General features: G+C 45.3%; 3 protein-coding genes across 8 annotated transcripts in view; 2 read left to right on the top strand and 1 right to left on the bottom strand.

Annotated features, from left to right (window-relative positions):
- Positions 1 to 4569, top strand: part of ZFP3 (ZFP3 zinc finger protein) — a 16272-nt gene extending 11703 nt beyond the window's left edge. Inside the window, exon 2 of the mRNA XM_017496719.2 lies at positions 845 to 4569. Within this exon, the coding sequence (XP_017352208.1) occupies positions 853 to 2364 (1512 nt within the window). The 5' untranslated portion in view covers positions 845 to 852 and the 3' untranslated portion in view covers positions 2365 to 4569. The remainder of the gene's footprint in view (positions 1 to 844) is intronic.
- A 2053-nt stretch (positions 4570 to 6622) lies between these two features.
- On the top strand, positions 6623 to 7599 carry LOC108281242 (40S ribosomal protein SA-like). Its single transcript, XM_017496720.2, has one exon. It carries the CDS (start codon positions 6696 to 6698, stop codon positions 7578 to 7580), a length of 885 nt encoding a protein of 294 aa, XP_017352209.1. The 5' UTR covers positions 6623 to 6695; the 3' UTR covers positions 7581 to 7599.
- Positions 7600 to 10899: 3300 nt separating this feature from the next.
- Positions 10900 to 15693, bottom strand: part of ZNF232 (zinc finger protein 232) — an 11020-nt gene continuing 6226 nt past the window's right edge. For 2 of the 6 annotated variants that reach the window (XM_017496714.2, XM_037727211.1), the window contains exon 4: positions 14432 to 15330. In XM_017496714.2, the coding sequence (XP_017352203.1) occupies positions 14621 to 15330 (710 nt within the window). In that variant the 3' untranslated portion in view covers positions 14432 to 14620. Of the gene's footprint in view, positions 10930 to 11528; positions 11910 to 14431; positions 15331 to 15693 lie in introns of those variants that run through there. The other 4 variants (XR_005195189.1, XM_037727212.1, XM_037727210.1 and 1 more) reach the window with 4 other exon arrangements.

Raw genomic sequence — 15693 nt, 5'->3', positions numbered from 1 at the left:
TTTTTTGAGACTGGGTCTTACTCTGTCACCCAGGCTGGAGTGCAGTGGTGGAATTTTGACTCACTGCAACCTCCCCCTTCCTGGTTCAAGCGATTGTCCTGTCTCAGCCCCCTGCAAGAAGCTGGGACTACAAGTATATGCCACCAGGCACAGCTAATTTTTGTATTTTTAGTAGACAGGGTTTTACCATGTTGCCCAGATTGGTCTCGAACTCCTGAGCTCAAGTGGTCTGCCCACCTCAGCCTCCCAAAGTGCTAGGATTACAGGCGTGAACCACCATGTCTGGCCTTGCCTTGTCATTTTTGTCCCTTCTTTCAACATTTATCATATACCTATCTATTAATATGGGGCCACCATTTTCCCTAGATGTTTTCTTTATTACCTTCAGGCTCTAACCCAACTCACCATTAATAGTATGGATCTTTTTATCAGCATCTCTTTATCATCCATTTCTTACTTTCTCTTTAAATCTTTTCTCACTCCTTTTAGTCAGCCCCACTGTTTAGCATGTCCACCATAATCCTAAATCTTTATTTTCTCTTTGGCAGCATTCTGTCATTTTGCCAGACACCAAGACTGTTTTTGTTTTGTTTTGTTTTTTGTTTGTTTTTGTTTTGAGACAGGGTCTCGCTCTGTCACCCAGGCTGGAGTGCAGTGGTGCATTTCAGCTTATTGCAGCCTTGACGTGCCCAGGCTCAAGCAATCCTCCTGCCTCAGCCACCCCCCTACCCTGACCAAGGCTGTTTTTGAGTGCTATGAGAACCGCATCAAAGCTCTGTTCTCCTCTAGTGTTAGCTTCACTTAAATGTGATACGGTCCCTTCACATACTTACTTTCATTTCAGATTGTGATATGGGGACTGAGAACAAGGAGGTGATTCCCAAGGAAGAAATTTCTGAAGAATCTGAGCCACATGGGTCAATATTAGAAAAATTTCCAAGAGTGGTTTACCAAGGTCATGAGTTTGGAGCAGGATGTGAAGAAGACATGTCGGAGAGACATTCGAGAGAGTCCATGGAAGAGATCATGGAGCAGATGTCTCCTCAGGAGAGAGACTTTACATCAGGGTTGATGATTTTTAAAAAATCACCCTCAAGTGAGAAAGACCGGGAGAATGATGAGGGTAAGAGAGGCTGCAGTCCCAGCCCAAATTTGGTGACACATCAGGGAGATACTATAACAGAGGGAGTGAGTGCATTTGCTACCTCTGGCCAAAACTTCATAGAGATTTTAGAACCTAACAAAACACAGAGAAATTCTGTGGGAGAAAAGCCTCATACATGTAAAGAATGTGGGAAAGCCTTTAACCAGAACTCACATCTCATCCAGCATATGAGAGTTCACAGTGGAGAAAAACCTTTTGAATGCAAAGAATGCGGAAAGACATTTGGAACTAATTCAAGCCTTCGACGGCACCTGAGAATTCATGCTGGAGAAAAACCCTTTGCTTGTAATGAATGTGGAAAGGCATTTATTCAGAGTTCACATCTTATCCACCATCATAGAATTCATACTGGAGAGAGGCCCTATAAATGTGAAGAATGTGGTAAAGCCTTCAGTCAAAATTCAGCCCTTATTCTACACCAGAGAATCCATACTGGAGAGAAACCATATGAATGTAATGAATGTGGGAAGACCTTTAGGGTTAGTTCACAGCTTATTCAGCATCAGAGAATTCATACCGAAGAAAGATACCATGAATGCAATGAGTGTGGCAAAGCCTTCAAGCATAGCTCAGGCCTTATTAGACACCAGAAAATTCATACTGGAGAAAAACCATATCTGTGTAATGAGTGTGGGAAAGGCTTTGGTCAGAGTTCTGAGCTTATCCGGCATCAGAGAATTCATACAGGGGACAAACCCTATGAATGTAATGAATGTGGGAAAACTTTTGGCCAGAATTCAGAGATTGTTAGACATATTAGAATTCATACTGGTGAGAAGCCCTATGTATGTAAGGAATGTGGGAAGGCCTTCAGGGGGAACTCAGAACTTCTTAGACATGAGAGAATTCACACTGGAGAGAAGCCCTATGAATGCTTTGAGTGTGGAAAGGCTTTCAGGCGGACCTCTCACCTTATTGTCCACCAGAGAATTCATACTGGAGAGAAACCCCATCAATGTAATGAATGTGCAAGAACTTTTTGGGATAATTCTGAGCTGCTTCTCCACCAGAAAATTCATATTGGAGAGAAACCTTATGAATGTAGTGAGTGTGAGAAAACATTTAGCCAGCATTCCCAACTTATCATACATCAGAGAATTCACACTGGAGAGAAGCCTTATGAGTGCCAAGAGTGTCAGAAAACTTTTAGTCGGAGCTCTCACCTCCTCCGACATCAAAGCGTTCACTGTATGGAGTAATCTGCAAAATAGGAAAGCTTTTGGTGGAAAAACTAAAGTCCAACTTATTCATTTGTTCATAATATGCACCCCACATATTCAAATCAAATGAATGGACAGAATCTCCTCTGTCCTTTCACTGATTATTTAAACGGTTGAAGAAGATGAGGTACTTTTTTTTTTTTTTTTTTTTTTTTTTAAGATGGGGTCTTGCTCTGTTACACAGGCTGAAATGCAGTGGCGCAGTCATAACTCACTGCTTCCTTGAACTCCTGGGCTCAAGGAGTCCTCCTGCCTCAGCCTTCCAAGTAGCTAGGACTGCAGGCGCTAGTGAGGCACTTTTATGAATTAGTCATTCAGAAGTTTCAATGTACTGAGTTAAATTATAAAAGCTATTTCAGGCCTTAATTTCCCCTCTGTCCTTCCCTTCCCTTCCTTTCTCCTCCCCCAGTGGATCACATAACATTAAGGGTCAGTACCAGCCATCCTAAATTACTCTTCAGCAAAATTGTGAAAACAGGATTCTACCACCTCCTAAGAATGACAGAGTAGACTCATTGAATGTTACCCCCTGAAATATTAGAAAGTCATAACTTATAAGACACACCTTATTCTCCTGTCTACTGTTTAGCATTGGAATAATTTAGTAAGCTTTTATAAGCTTCCAAATCTTTAAGCCCTGCTGTCAAGTTAGAAGATGGCAGCATTAATGACAAGAAGCAGGAAGTTTGGGGTCATTTCACATCTGTTAGTCTTCCTTATTCATCTGAAGAGGCTGCCATGGTGGAGGAACTGACAGGCAATTTACAACAGGATTGTAAGTGAAGGCCTTAGCATCCAGAGGGGCCGATTAGGCAACACCAGGGGATAAACAATTGAAGTCGGACTACTCAGCATGGGCAGAAGCAGCTCTTCAGGAGCTGTCCAAACTTCAGGGGTGCTCAGACTGACTGCTCCCAAGAATTCTGCTGCATTCATTGTTGGCTCCAGCCCCTACTGCTGCTGACAGATACTGTGACAGGAAGTAGCAGAGAGGACTGTGGCTTCACCTCCACAAGGCACCTGGCTACAGTGATGAGCCAGTTCATCTGATAACAAACCAGGGTCTGGCCTTGCCAAAGCACTTGAGTTCTCATGACCTGGACCCCACTGGAGGCACTGGCTAAGTTGGGATGTGGTAGCCTCTTCTTGGTTTTGCCCCTTGGCCTTGAAATTCTTTTTTCTAAAATAACTTTAAAAAAATAGAGCTAAGGTCTTGCTGTGTTGCCCAGGCTGGTCTTGAACTCCTGGGCTCCAGCAATCTTTTTGCTTCAGCTTCTCAAAGTATTGGGATTGCAGGTGTGAGCTACCATGCCTGGCTTTAAAATTCCTCCTTCACCATCTCTGCTTGTTTTTCGTGTTCTCCTATATCTTATTTCTTTTTTAAGGAAAACACAGCTTCCATTTTTCATGTGTCTATGTTTCTGAGGCAGTGGTGTTAGCGGTAATTGCACTAATAATGGGGATCCTACAGGCCTGGGATCTGGTCTTAGTGCTGCTAGACCTTGAATAAGGCACTTCACTTGCTGGTCTCCAATTTTCTCATCTGTAAAATGGAGGAGTTGAACTAAATGATCCCTGAAGTTTCAGCCAGCCCAGTAATTCCTTAAATCTTTAAAAATTTAACTTTATATCTCTTTATGGTTCTTTGATCTTGTCTTTGTTACACTAATATTAGTCACTAATATTTACTGAGTGTTTACTACATGACAGGCACAGTGCCAGTTTATATTTTAATTTTCACATCATTTCTATGATGTGGGTACTCATTTTTTAAAAGCTTTATAAAAATAGAATTTACATACCATAAAATTCAGCTGTTTTAAGTGTTCAGTTGAATGATTTTTAATTTACATAGTTACACAACCATCAATGATGTGGGTGTTCTTACCCCAATTTAAAAGATAAGGAGGGGCAGAAGGGTTGATGCTAAGTGATTTACCCATGATTACACAGCTATTAAGTGCTAGAGCCAAGACTCCAATCCTGGTTGATGCTCTTAACCACTGTGCTGTGCTGCAGATAGGCAGATTCATCGCTGCCTTATTTGAAATCCTTTGCTCATTTTCTATTACTAATTTCTACATAGATTTGAATATAGTGAATTTAAATAATGTCCTTGGTAACAGAACTGACCACAGCCAAAAAAAAAAGAAAAAAAAAATCCACCAAATGGTTTATTCTGTACTCCAACATAGGTGTCTCCCAGGCTTATATCCTTGGCTTGAGAAAAGGGTTGTACAAATAGATGATTGCACAGTTTCCACATCCTTCCAGATACCTCTGCCTCTAACAGTCACACTCCTAGTAGGGGAAGTTCTTTGATTTACTTCTTCCCTTAGGATGATTAGAAGTGAAGTGTGCTCTCTTACTCCTTTTTTCATTGCTGGAGCACAAACTGAATTGTGCCCAAGCTATATCTTTCTCACATGAAACCTGGATCTCACCTGTCCCCTCCATGCCTGATTCCTGTGTTTGCATTTTTTTTTCTCTCCCTGTCCCCTGGGCTGGAGTGTGATGGCACAATCTTGGCTCACTGCAACCTCCACCTCCCAGGTTCTAGCAATTCTCCTGCCTCAGCCTCCTGAGTAGGTGGGATTACAGGCGCATGCCACCATGTCTGGCTAATTTTTGTATTTTTAGGAGAGATGGAGTTTCACCATGTTGGTCAGGCAGGTCTAAACTCCCGACTTCAGGTGATCCACCCGCCTCGGCCTTCCAAAGTGCTGTGATTACAGGCATGGGCCACAGCACCAGGCTGTGTTTACATATTTTATTTCCATATTTACCTCTTGTCAGCCCTGATAGAGAATGTGGCGCCCCTTCAAGCTTCTCCTAAAAAATCTATTCACACAAACACCCCTGAGCAATATGGACTTCACTGAAGATACTGTGTAAGAAGCGGAGAAGAGTTCACACTGTGCATTCTATTAGACACTTTGTTCTTGGAAGTACCTTACTGGCCAAACCACCAATGAATTTTTTTCTCTTTGTCCTCCCCTCTCAAGGCTCAGCCACCTCACCTCCTTTTTTGCCTACCATATATCCAATCCATCCCCTTACCTCCCCTGTGCCTAGCTCAATTACCTTCTTAAACCCATCACTGCTCAGCAAAATGTCCTCTAGTTAACCATTCATTTAAACATTAGGAGGCAATTTAGTGACCTGTTGCTCCTGAGCAGGTTCTTAAGTGGGAGGTCTCACGTCTCATTTCCAGAAAAATCTACCATATATAGATATAACCCTGCCCCACAGATTTCTGGTGAATGAAATTACCTTCATCTTGTTATGTACACTATATGCAAATCCTGTAACCTCAATTTGCTGTCTTCTTAACACATCTTACCCAGAGATCTCAGGAAGATTTCTCTTTTCCTTCTGTTTGCCTCCCTCCCTCTTCAACTTACTTGGGAGTCAGCATCTGACCATAATCGTGACTGGTGAGGATTTATGCAAACACAATACTATCAAGGAAAATACATGAATTGTCTTAATTTTAGACCTTTTAAAAAAAAAAAAACCGCACAGGCCTCACAATCTTAAAGTTCTACCTAAATACCCAGAAATACCCTTAAGAATTTTTGAAGCTATGCCCATGTACATTTTCTTCCTTCCCGAATTTTAATGGTATACTAACACCTTAGGTGAATAAAATATTTCTTTACAATGTTACTGATATAATGCCTTTGTAATGTTTGTTATTCCAAGTTGCATTATGTTTCATTATGGTTTTTAATAGGACTTTACCAGTTTTGTCCCCACCTTGTAAGTTTCATCTTGCCTAAGTACCCCAACATGCTTGTTAGCTTCTGGTTTTGCATACAGTGTACATTATGTGTCCTTGATCATCTGCTTTGCTTGGTGAGATCATCTTAAATAACAGGACAAACGTTACCTACTGTGTGTGTGTTGGTATACAAGTTTTTCTTCATTATTAACAACTTAATGTAAAATATTTCCAGACCATTTGTATGGCCTTTAAAAAAAAATCACCTTATTATGGAAATGTCAGGGTGGCAGTGGGTACTGCTGATTGTTTACCATTCAATTTTTACAAGTGTTCTGATTCCTGGCGGATGCCAGGTTCTTAATGCTGCTACGTCAATAATCTCCTTTGAGAACCAGGAAAGCTTTGCCCGGCAGTTTCAGAGATTTCATGGATCTTCTGAAACCCTTCCTCTGATCGCTGTTCCCAAAATTAAACCTTTACCTTTAAAAAAAAAAAAAAAAAAAAAGCTTTCTGAGCTACCTGCCAAGGGCTCCCAATGGCGTTGTTCTGGATTCCCATCGTAACTTAAAGGGAAACTTTCACAATGTCTGGAGCTCTTGATGTCCTGCAAATGAAGGAGGAGGATGTCCTTAAGTTCCTGGCAGCAGGAACCCATTTAGGTGGCATCAACCTTGACTTCCAGATGGAACAGTATATCTATAAAAGGAAAAATGATGGCATCTACATCATAAATCTGAAGAGGACCTGGAAGAAGCTGCTTCTGGCAGCTCATGCCATTGTAGCCATTGAAAACCCTGCTGATGTCAGTGTTAGATCCTCCAGGGATACTGGCCAGAGGGCCGTGCTGAAGTTTGCTGCTGCCACTGGAGCCACTCCAATTGCTGGCCGCTTTACTCCTGGAACCTTCACCAACCAGATCCAGGCAGCCTTCTGGGAGCCACGGCTGCTTGTGGTTACTGATCCAAGGGCTGACCACCAGCCTCTCATGGAGGCATCTTATGTTAACCTACCTACCATTGCTCTGTGTAACATAGATTTGCCTCTGTGCTATGTGGACATTGCCATCCCATGCAACAACAAGGGAGCTCACTCAGTGGGTTTGATGTGGTGGATGCTGGCTCGGGAAGTTTTGTGCATGCATGGCACCATTTCCCGTGAACACCCGTGGGAGGTCATGCCTGATCTCTACTTCTACAGAGATCTGGAAGAGACTGAAAAAGAGCAGGCTGCTGCTGAAATGGCTGTGACCAAGGAGGAATTTCAGGACAAATGGACTGCTCCAGCTCCTGAGTTCACTGCTACTCAGCCTGAGATTGCTGACTGGTCTGAAGGCGTGCAGGTGCCCTCTGTGCCTATCCAGCAGTTCCCTACTGAAGACTGGAGTGCCCAGCCTGCCACGGAAGATTGGTCTGCAGCTCCCACTACTCAGGCCACTGAATGGGTAGGAGCAGCCACTGAATGGTCTTAAGCTGTTCTTGTGTGGGCTCTTAAACAACATATGATTCATGGAAAATAAACATCGAGTTTCTAAAAATAAAAAATAAAAAAAAGGCCAGGCACGGTAGCTCACGCCTGTAATCCCAGCACTTTGGGAGGCCAAGATGAGCGGATCACGAGGTCAGGAGTTCAAGACCATCCTGGCCAACATGGTGAAACCTCATTTCAAAATAAAAATAATAATAAAAAAGACAAGTCACTTCCGCAGTAACTTCCTCTTCACCGCACCCCTCAGCTTTTGGAATGAAGGTATGTCAAAAAGACTTGCCTGGGTGAACCCCAGTAAAAGCCCAGTGGGATGGGGCGGGGACGATTCTGGCGATCACATGAGAAAGGGAGCAGCCTCAGCAGGGCAGGTGGACACCGTCGTCAACCACTCGCTGGCCGCCTGGGACGTGAAGCACCTGCACTGGGCGCGGCACTCGCGGACACTCGCGGCGTCTCAACAGCCCAACGGCGTCAGCGCTGCGGACCAGGAGAGGGCTTGGTGTCTCCAAGGCAGGGCGGCCATGCAGCCTGGCGCCCACCTCTCCCTCTCCCCGAAGCGCTGAGCCAGCACGAATGCACAGACGGGGAGGAGGAAGGTAGCTTGAGGGCAGTGGCCGACTGGACGGTGGAAGCCCATTTCAGGAGCCCCGGGACCGAGCTCGAGCCCCGTCCCAAGCCCCCGGGCGTCTTTCCCACGCCCTGGTCTCCCAGCCCTGGGAATCGTCAGTCACTCCACTCTCCAACAGTACCGCGGACGAGAACACCAGTTGTTTTTAATAACTGATAATACGCTTTACAGGCAGGTGTCTTCTGCTGGACTCAATTCTGTTGGTACTCATCGTCTCCAAAAAGTCCCCCAAATGCGCTTGTAGGCCAGCCTGTCTGGTATCCGAGAGGTAGGAGCCTCAGCGGTGCGGGCGGAAGCGTGTCTGTCGCAGGGCTGGGAGGACCGCTCCTTAGCGCAGGACCTCGGCGGCCGGAGGCGGGGCTCGAGGGCTGAGGGGCGGGGACCAATGGGGTCGGACGCTGAGGGCTGAGGGACGTCCGGGCGGGCACACGGCCGCGTGCGCGGGATGTGGGGCGTCCGCTAAGACTCCCACATGCGTGTGCGGGTGGGGTCGGGATGGCAGTTGGGGGCAAATCAGTGGGCCTGTGCTTTTGTCTCTCCGCCTTCTGGTATTTGCAGTTTGTGAGAGCATTTCACATCCCACGGATATTTAGAGAGTCCCTCCCGCGGCCCAGGCTTTTCTGGACACCAAGCCAGGCCTAATATAACTATTTAATATCTAATTATTACAATTAAACTTATTTGCAGTCGGAAAGTATAGACTCAAAACACGAAAGACGGGGTTGGCTTTAGTAAGAAGTCACTGAAGTCTCTAAGACTGTTGGAGGGACTAAGAAGATAGGTATGGAAGTTATGAGTGTCAGACGGTGGAGCTGATCATTTGAGGCATCTTGCTAAGAGGGACGGTAGTTATGTGCTGAGAGTGGGCAGAGGTCTGGGAGGCTTTCTGGGCGGTTTATCCAGAGAATCATCAAGAAAGGAGCAAATCCGGCTTAGGCACGTGGCTCACACCTGTAATCCCAGCACTTTGGCAGGCTGAGGTGGGCGGATCACATGAGGTCAGGAGTTTGAGATCAGCCTGGTCAACATGGCAAAACCCTATCTCTACAAAAAGTACAAAATTAGCTGGGCATGGTGGTGTGTGCCTGTAATCCCAGCTACTCGGGAGGCTGAGGCAGGAGAATCACTTGAACCCGAGAGGTGGAGGTTGCAGTAAGCCGAGATCATGCCACTGCCCTCCAGCCCAGGTGATAGAGAGGGNCATTAGGCAACCAACAGAATGGGAAAAAAATTTTAGAATCTACCTATCTGACAAAGGGCTAATATCCAGAATCTACAAAGAACTAAAACAGATTTACAAGAAAAAAACAAATAAGCAGCCGGGAGCGGTGGCTCAAGCCTGTAATCCCAGCACTTTGGGAGGCTGAGGCTGGTGGATCACGAGGTCAAGAGATCAAGACCATCCTGGTCAACATGGTGAAACCCCGTCTCTACTAAAAAATACAAAAAGTAGCTGGGCATGGTGGCGTGTGCCTGTAGTCCCAGCTACTTTGGAGGCTGAGGAAGGAGCACTGCTTGAACCTGGGAGGCAGAGGTTGCAGTGGGCCAAGCTTGCCACTGCACTCCAGCCTGGTGCCTGGCAACAGAGCAAGACTCTGTCTCAAAAAAAAGAAAAAAGAAAGAAAGAAAGAAAAACAAACAAAAAAAAGCAGCAAATGCTTCTATGCCTTTGGTCATCTGGGTATGTCGAGCATTCTCCAAGCTGGACATACCCAGCTTGTAGATAGATGGGGGTGCGGAGGCACATTAGTCAGAGTAGGCACTACAAATCTAGGTTCCATTCCACTGACTGAAGTCGGGGGAACCCCAGGAGTGCCCTGAATGTGGGAAGGACCTGGGAGAGCTTCATGCCTTCAGGTGGGGATGGGAGATTCCTTGGCATTCGAGTTCATGCTGGTGAGAAACACTACTATGTAGAGTATGGGAAAACCTTGAGATGGAATTTTCACCTTGGAGTTCATTGGGAAATTCACACTGGAGAGGACCTTTGAGGCCAATGTGGAAAAGACCAGCCCGGTTCTTATCAACTTCAGCCTCTGAGCATGCACAGTGGCCAGGGATATGGGGACTTAACTCACTGTAGGACACTTTCATTCTGACATGAAACTTTGATCTTGCCTCCTCTTCATTTCTGGCAGTAATTTTGCTTTGCTCCTTGAGGACAGGGCTAACTCTTGCAGAAGAGTATTTACCCCAGGGTTGCCACTCATTAATAAATGAATGAATTAATAAATAAGTGGCAATAAATGATTATCTGATTTTTCTATGATGTGGGCAAGTACAATGTTAACAGGTGAACCAAAACTTTTCTTCAGTTGGAATTGATAAAAGCATTTACTCAAAAACAAGATAGCCACAGGTTGCTTTAAACATATCCGTGCTAGGCTTGGTGGCTCACACCTATAATCCCAGCACTTTGGGAGGCTGAGGTAGGTGGATCACCTGAGGTTGGGAGTTTGAGATCAGCCTGACCAACATGGAGAAACCCCATCTCTACTAAAAATACAAAGTTATCCAGCTGTGGTGGCGCATGCCTGTAATCCCAGCTACTCAGGAGGCTGAGGCAGGAGAATCTCTTGAACCCGGGAGGCAGAGGTTGCAGTGGGCCGAGATCGCACCACTGCACTCCAGCCTGGGCAGCAAGAGCAAAACTCCGTCTTAAAAAAAAAAGAAAAAAAATCCCTTTTACTTGCAACTTTCAGCCCTGAAAAACAAAGGAAGAGGAAGTCAGATCTTTTGCCTGTATCATCCTCAAAAATCTTTCTTTCATACTCCTTGCCAGCCTCCTGTCCATTCTCCTTATGCTTTGGAAATCACAGCTCTCATCATACCACTTATTTCTCAGGACACTTCTCCCCACGCCACCATGCCTCTGGAGCCCATGGCATCCTGGTCCCAGAACCTCCCACCCCAGTACTGGCACCAGCACCATGCACCAGCGACCCTGATCTGCTTGTACGCACATATACCCAGCCCTTTGATGCCTCCTTGCCTTTACAGACTCCATCCCTCCTCCCAGGGCCACTGTCCATTTATCACCCATCCCCACCCTTGTTTACCTCCAGCTTCAAGGACCGTTGCAATGGGCTTGTCCTCTGAGGCCTTCCCTGACTCTCCTCCAATTCCTCTGGGAGTAGCAGTTTCCTGCCACCATACCCGGCTAATTTTTTGTATTTTTAGTACAGACAGGGTTTCACCATGTTGGCCAGGCTGGTCTCAAACTCCTGCCCTCAGGTGATCCACCCACCTTGGCCTCCCAAAGTGCTGGGATTACAGGCATGAGCCACCATGCCAGTCCGATTACATTTAATTTTAAATTTAATTAGTTAAATTTCACATTGGTTCCTGGGCAGCAGAGATAGTCTCATTATTGGGACTAAGCACTCATCTGTCTGGGTATTGCTGACTAGGACAGTGAATTTGGTTTTCTCTGCTCCACAATTCAAGTTGGAAATGCAAAAGCCCCACTTTTCTTCCTTGCAGCTCTGAGTAAAGAATGCCATGTGCACAGGCTTTGAAATCATATTTAGATTCAGATCTTGGCCCTGCCACTTACCAATTATGTGGCCTTGGACAAATTATTTCATCTATTTTAGTCTTCTTCATCTGTAACTTTGCAATATAAAGCCTCCTTCTGAAGTTTAGTAGTATAGTTGAAGCACTGCTTCAGTAATTTTCATGTGCCTGAAAGAGGAAACTGACTCCATTAACCCTAAGCCCAAAGCTCCCCCATTTCCACGTGCTCTCTGGCCTATAGCTCTCCTCCCTCACCCTCAGGGCTTATGGCCACACTGTCTGTAGGGCAGCCACTCTGTCACCTCTGGCCTTGGGGTCCTCGCAGGTGTGTGCAGAGGTAGGTGCCCAAGAAAGGCCTGTAGAATGGGGTTCCCCGACAGAGCCTAAGGCTCTTGGGAGGAAAATGTGGACCCATCTGCACTGTTTGGCTTGAAGCATAAATTGAGCTAGAGTCTAGAGGGAGGGTGGGCTGTTTTCTTCCTGGAAGTCAGATCGACCCCCAAAAGTCCTGATCTTACCCCCTTCATATTTTTCAAGTCTGTCTCCTCTTCCACATCCCTGTGGCCACTCCCTCAATTTAGGTAGTCACATTACTTGGAGGTTACAAGTCTCCTAGTGCCTGTTTTCAATTTTCCACACTGTAGGTGATCTTTCTGAAGTGCCTAACTGAGTAACTGATGGTGTCACTCCCTAGTAATGGCTTCCCACTGCTCTTAAATCCAAAATGCCTTATGTGGCTTAAAAGGCCAAGATAGCTGCTAAATTTCATCTCTCCAGCCTCATCTAATGCATTTGTCCCTTGCACTCTATACAACAAGTACACCAAAAAAATGTTAATTTTTTTGAGATAGGATTTTGCTATGTTGCCCAGGCCGGACCACCTCAGCCTCCTCCGTAGCTGGGACTATAGGCACCTGCTACTGTGCCTGGCTTGTGTTGGTAAATATTTAACAACTAGCTAACAGCTAGTTCAAAACCAAAATAAAAAGTCTCTCATTTACTGTGTATCCTGATTTCCATAATGTGAATACTCGCATCATGGCTAATTTCAATGCAGATTTGGGAAGTGATGTGCAAAATCGGCTCTTGCCAGCCTGTACAGACCAGCTCTAGCACAACACTGGAATAGCCACACCCTAATCAATAAGGTCTGAATTTCAATATTGTTCAGAGGGGTGGGGGCTCTTCTAAGTTTACTTCTTGAGAATTCTCCCTCAGCCCTAGAGGTAGTGGTAGTAGCTGTTCCCTTTTCTGCTATTTCTGTATCTTTTAACACAGGGTCTCACTCCGTCACCCAGGCTGGGGTGCAGTGGTATGATCATGACTTGTAGCCTCAACCTCCTGGGCTCAGGTGATTCTCCCACCTCAGCCTCCCAAGTAGCTGGGACTACAGGCACACACCACCACCCCTGGCTAATTTTTTGTCTTTTTGAAGAGATGGAGTTTCATCATGTTGCTTGCTCAGGGTGGTCTTGAACTCCTGGGCTCAAGTGATCTGTTCACCTCAGCCTCCCAAAGTGCTGGGATTACAGGAGTGAGCCATCATGCTTGTCCTATTCCTATATTTTTTGTTGAGATGGAGTCTTGCTCTGTCACCCAGGCTGGAGTGCAGTGGCATGATCTTGGCTCACTGCAATTTCCGCCTCCCGGGTTCAAGCTATGCTTCTACTTCAGCCACCCAAGTAGCTGGGATTAAAGGCACACACCACCATGCCGGCTATTTTTTTTTTAAACATATTTTTAGTAGAGATGAGGTTTCACCATGTTGGCCAGACTAGTCTCAAACTCCTGACCTCAAGTGATTGTCCTGCCTCGGTCACTCAAAGTGTTGGGATTACAGGCATGAGCCACCACACCCAGCTCCTAAATTCTTTAGAGATTTATTTATTCCCTTTAGCAGATAATCCCTTTTTGCTAGTTAATACTTCTTTAAAGTTTCTTCAAATTTTCTGTCCCCTGACTGGACACTTGAAGATGTGACCCTGTCTGAGCAGGCAGACTGGTATGAGTCTGAGAAAGGGCCAGAGCTGGTCAGGCACTGCGGCTCATGCCTGTAATCCCCATACTTTGGAAAGCCAAGCAGGAGGATTGCTTGAGGCTAGGAGTTTGACACCAGCTTGGGCAAAATAGTGAGACTCCATCTCTACCAAAAAAACAAACAAAAAAACCTGGCCCAAAGACCCATTCACCATAAATACAAATAAATACCAACATAACTAACACTTCCCAAGCAGCTGCTCAGTGCCAGGTTAAAAATTCTAATGAAGTAGGCCGGGCACAGTGGCTCACGCCTTTAATCCCAGCATTCTGAGAGACCGAGGTGGGCAGATCACAAGGTCAGGAGTTCGAGACTAGCCTGGCCAATATGGTGAAACCCCAATCTCTACTAAAAATACAAAAATTAGCTGGGCATGGTGGCGCACGCCTGTAGCCCCAGCTACATGGGAGGCTGAGGCAGAAGAATCGCTTGAACCTAGGAGGTGGAGGTTGCAGTGAGCCTAGACTATGCCACTGCACTCCAGCCAGGGCAACAGATCAAGACTCCATCTCAAAAAAAAAAACAAAACAAACAAATTCTAATGAAGTAGACGTTACTGGTGGGCCAACTGGGCAGTTCAGAATCTTGCCAAAGATCATGCTAGAAAGGAGAAGCAAAACAACTTGGCTACTACTTGCAGCCAATGACATCCTAATTGATATCGGTATCTTAATCAAAGGACATGAAGGGATGTTCTACAGGTGGAACTAAGTAAACAGTTTTTCCTAAATTAAGAAAGACACAGGAAAAATCTTAAGGAGCTTATAACTTTTATGGGATCCAGTCCTAAAGTAGATTAGAGCGACACAGAATTCTGTCTGGAGGCGTTCTCCCCTTCAATTCAATGCAAAGGCTCTTTTCTGGCATGAACTCTCCGATGTCTAATGAGTTCTGAGCACCATCCATAAGCTTTCCCACATTCTTTACATATAAAAGGTTTCTCTCCACTGTGAATTCTCCGATGCTGACTTAAATATGAGCTTTGACTAAAGGCCTTCCCACACTCATTACACTCATAGGGCTTCTCTCCTGAATGAATCCTTTGATGCTGAACAAGGTGAGCACCCCACCTGAAGGCCTTCCCACATTCATGACATTCGAAGGGTTTCTCTCCTGTATGAATCCTCTGATGCTGACCGAGGTTTGAGCTCTGTTTGAAAGTTTTCCCACAGTCACTACACTTATAGGGTTTCTCTCCAGAATGAACTCTCTGGTGGACAACAAGATGTGAGTTATAAATGAAGGTTTTACCACATTCACTACATTCATGGTCTTTCTTCCCTGTGGAAATTTCCTTATGGGTGACAACCATCTGTCTGAAACTTTTCCCCTGGGCAGGGGACCACCTCAGTCTCTCTGCTTTGGGATTTCTCTGCTGCAGTTCTAAGGTACCCTCAGAGGTAGCATCAAATGTAGCGGTGTCAGTAGCAAGTCTTTCTGAGAACACCTGTGATTCCACTTCGGTAATAGGTGGTTGTGGCAATGATCCTTTGTCATTGGGCTCTGGGCCATCTTCTGTAACAACTGAAAGAAAATGTAAATATACCTGTTCTGAATGTATGAAGAAACAACACTTAGATTAAAATTTATAGTTCTGGAATAAAAACAAATGCTTAAAAACTACTATATATGAGACAAAGATTGGAAGAATATTTACTTAGCTATTATCAACAGTTATCTCTTGGTGATGGGACTACCCAGAGGAGAGGGTTTCTTCTTTTCAATTTCTCCCATTTATCTGCTTTTTTCCCCCTAATTTTTCCATAGTGAAACACTAAAGAAGTTTTATTGAAAAAATAAAAGCAGCCTGGCGTGGTGGCTTACGCCTGTAATCCAAGCACTTTGGAGGCCAAGGTGGGTGGATCACCTGAGGTCAAGAGTTCAAGACCAGCCTGACCAACATGGTGAAACCCT

Source organism: Cebus imitator, unplaced genomic scaffold (assembly GCF_001604975.1).
Source record: "Cebus imitator isolate Cc_AM_T3 unplaced genomic scaffold, Cebus_imitator-1.0 Scaffold223, whole genome shotgun sequence".
Taxonomy (NCBI): domain Eukaryota; kingdom Metazoa; phylum Chordata; class Mammalia; order Primates; family Cebidae; genus Cebus; species Cebus imitator.
Note: the sequence above shows the minus strand (reverse complement) of the source record. Positions and strands in the feature narration are given on the sequence as shown.

Coding starts and splice junctions, on each gene's coding strand:
- LOC108281242 (XM_017496720.2), top strand. CDS start 6,696: ATGTCTGGAGCTCTTGATGTCCTGCAAATGAAGGAGGAGGATGTCCTT.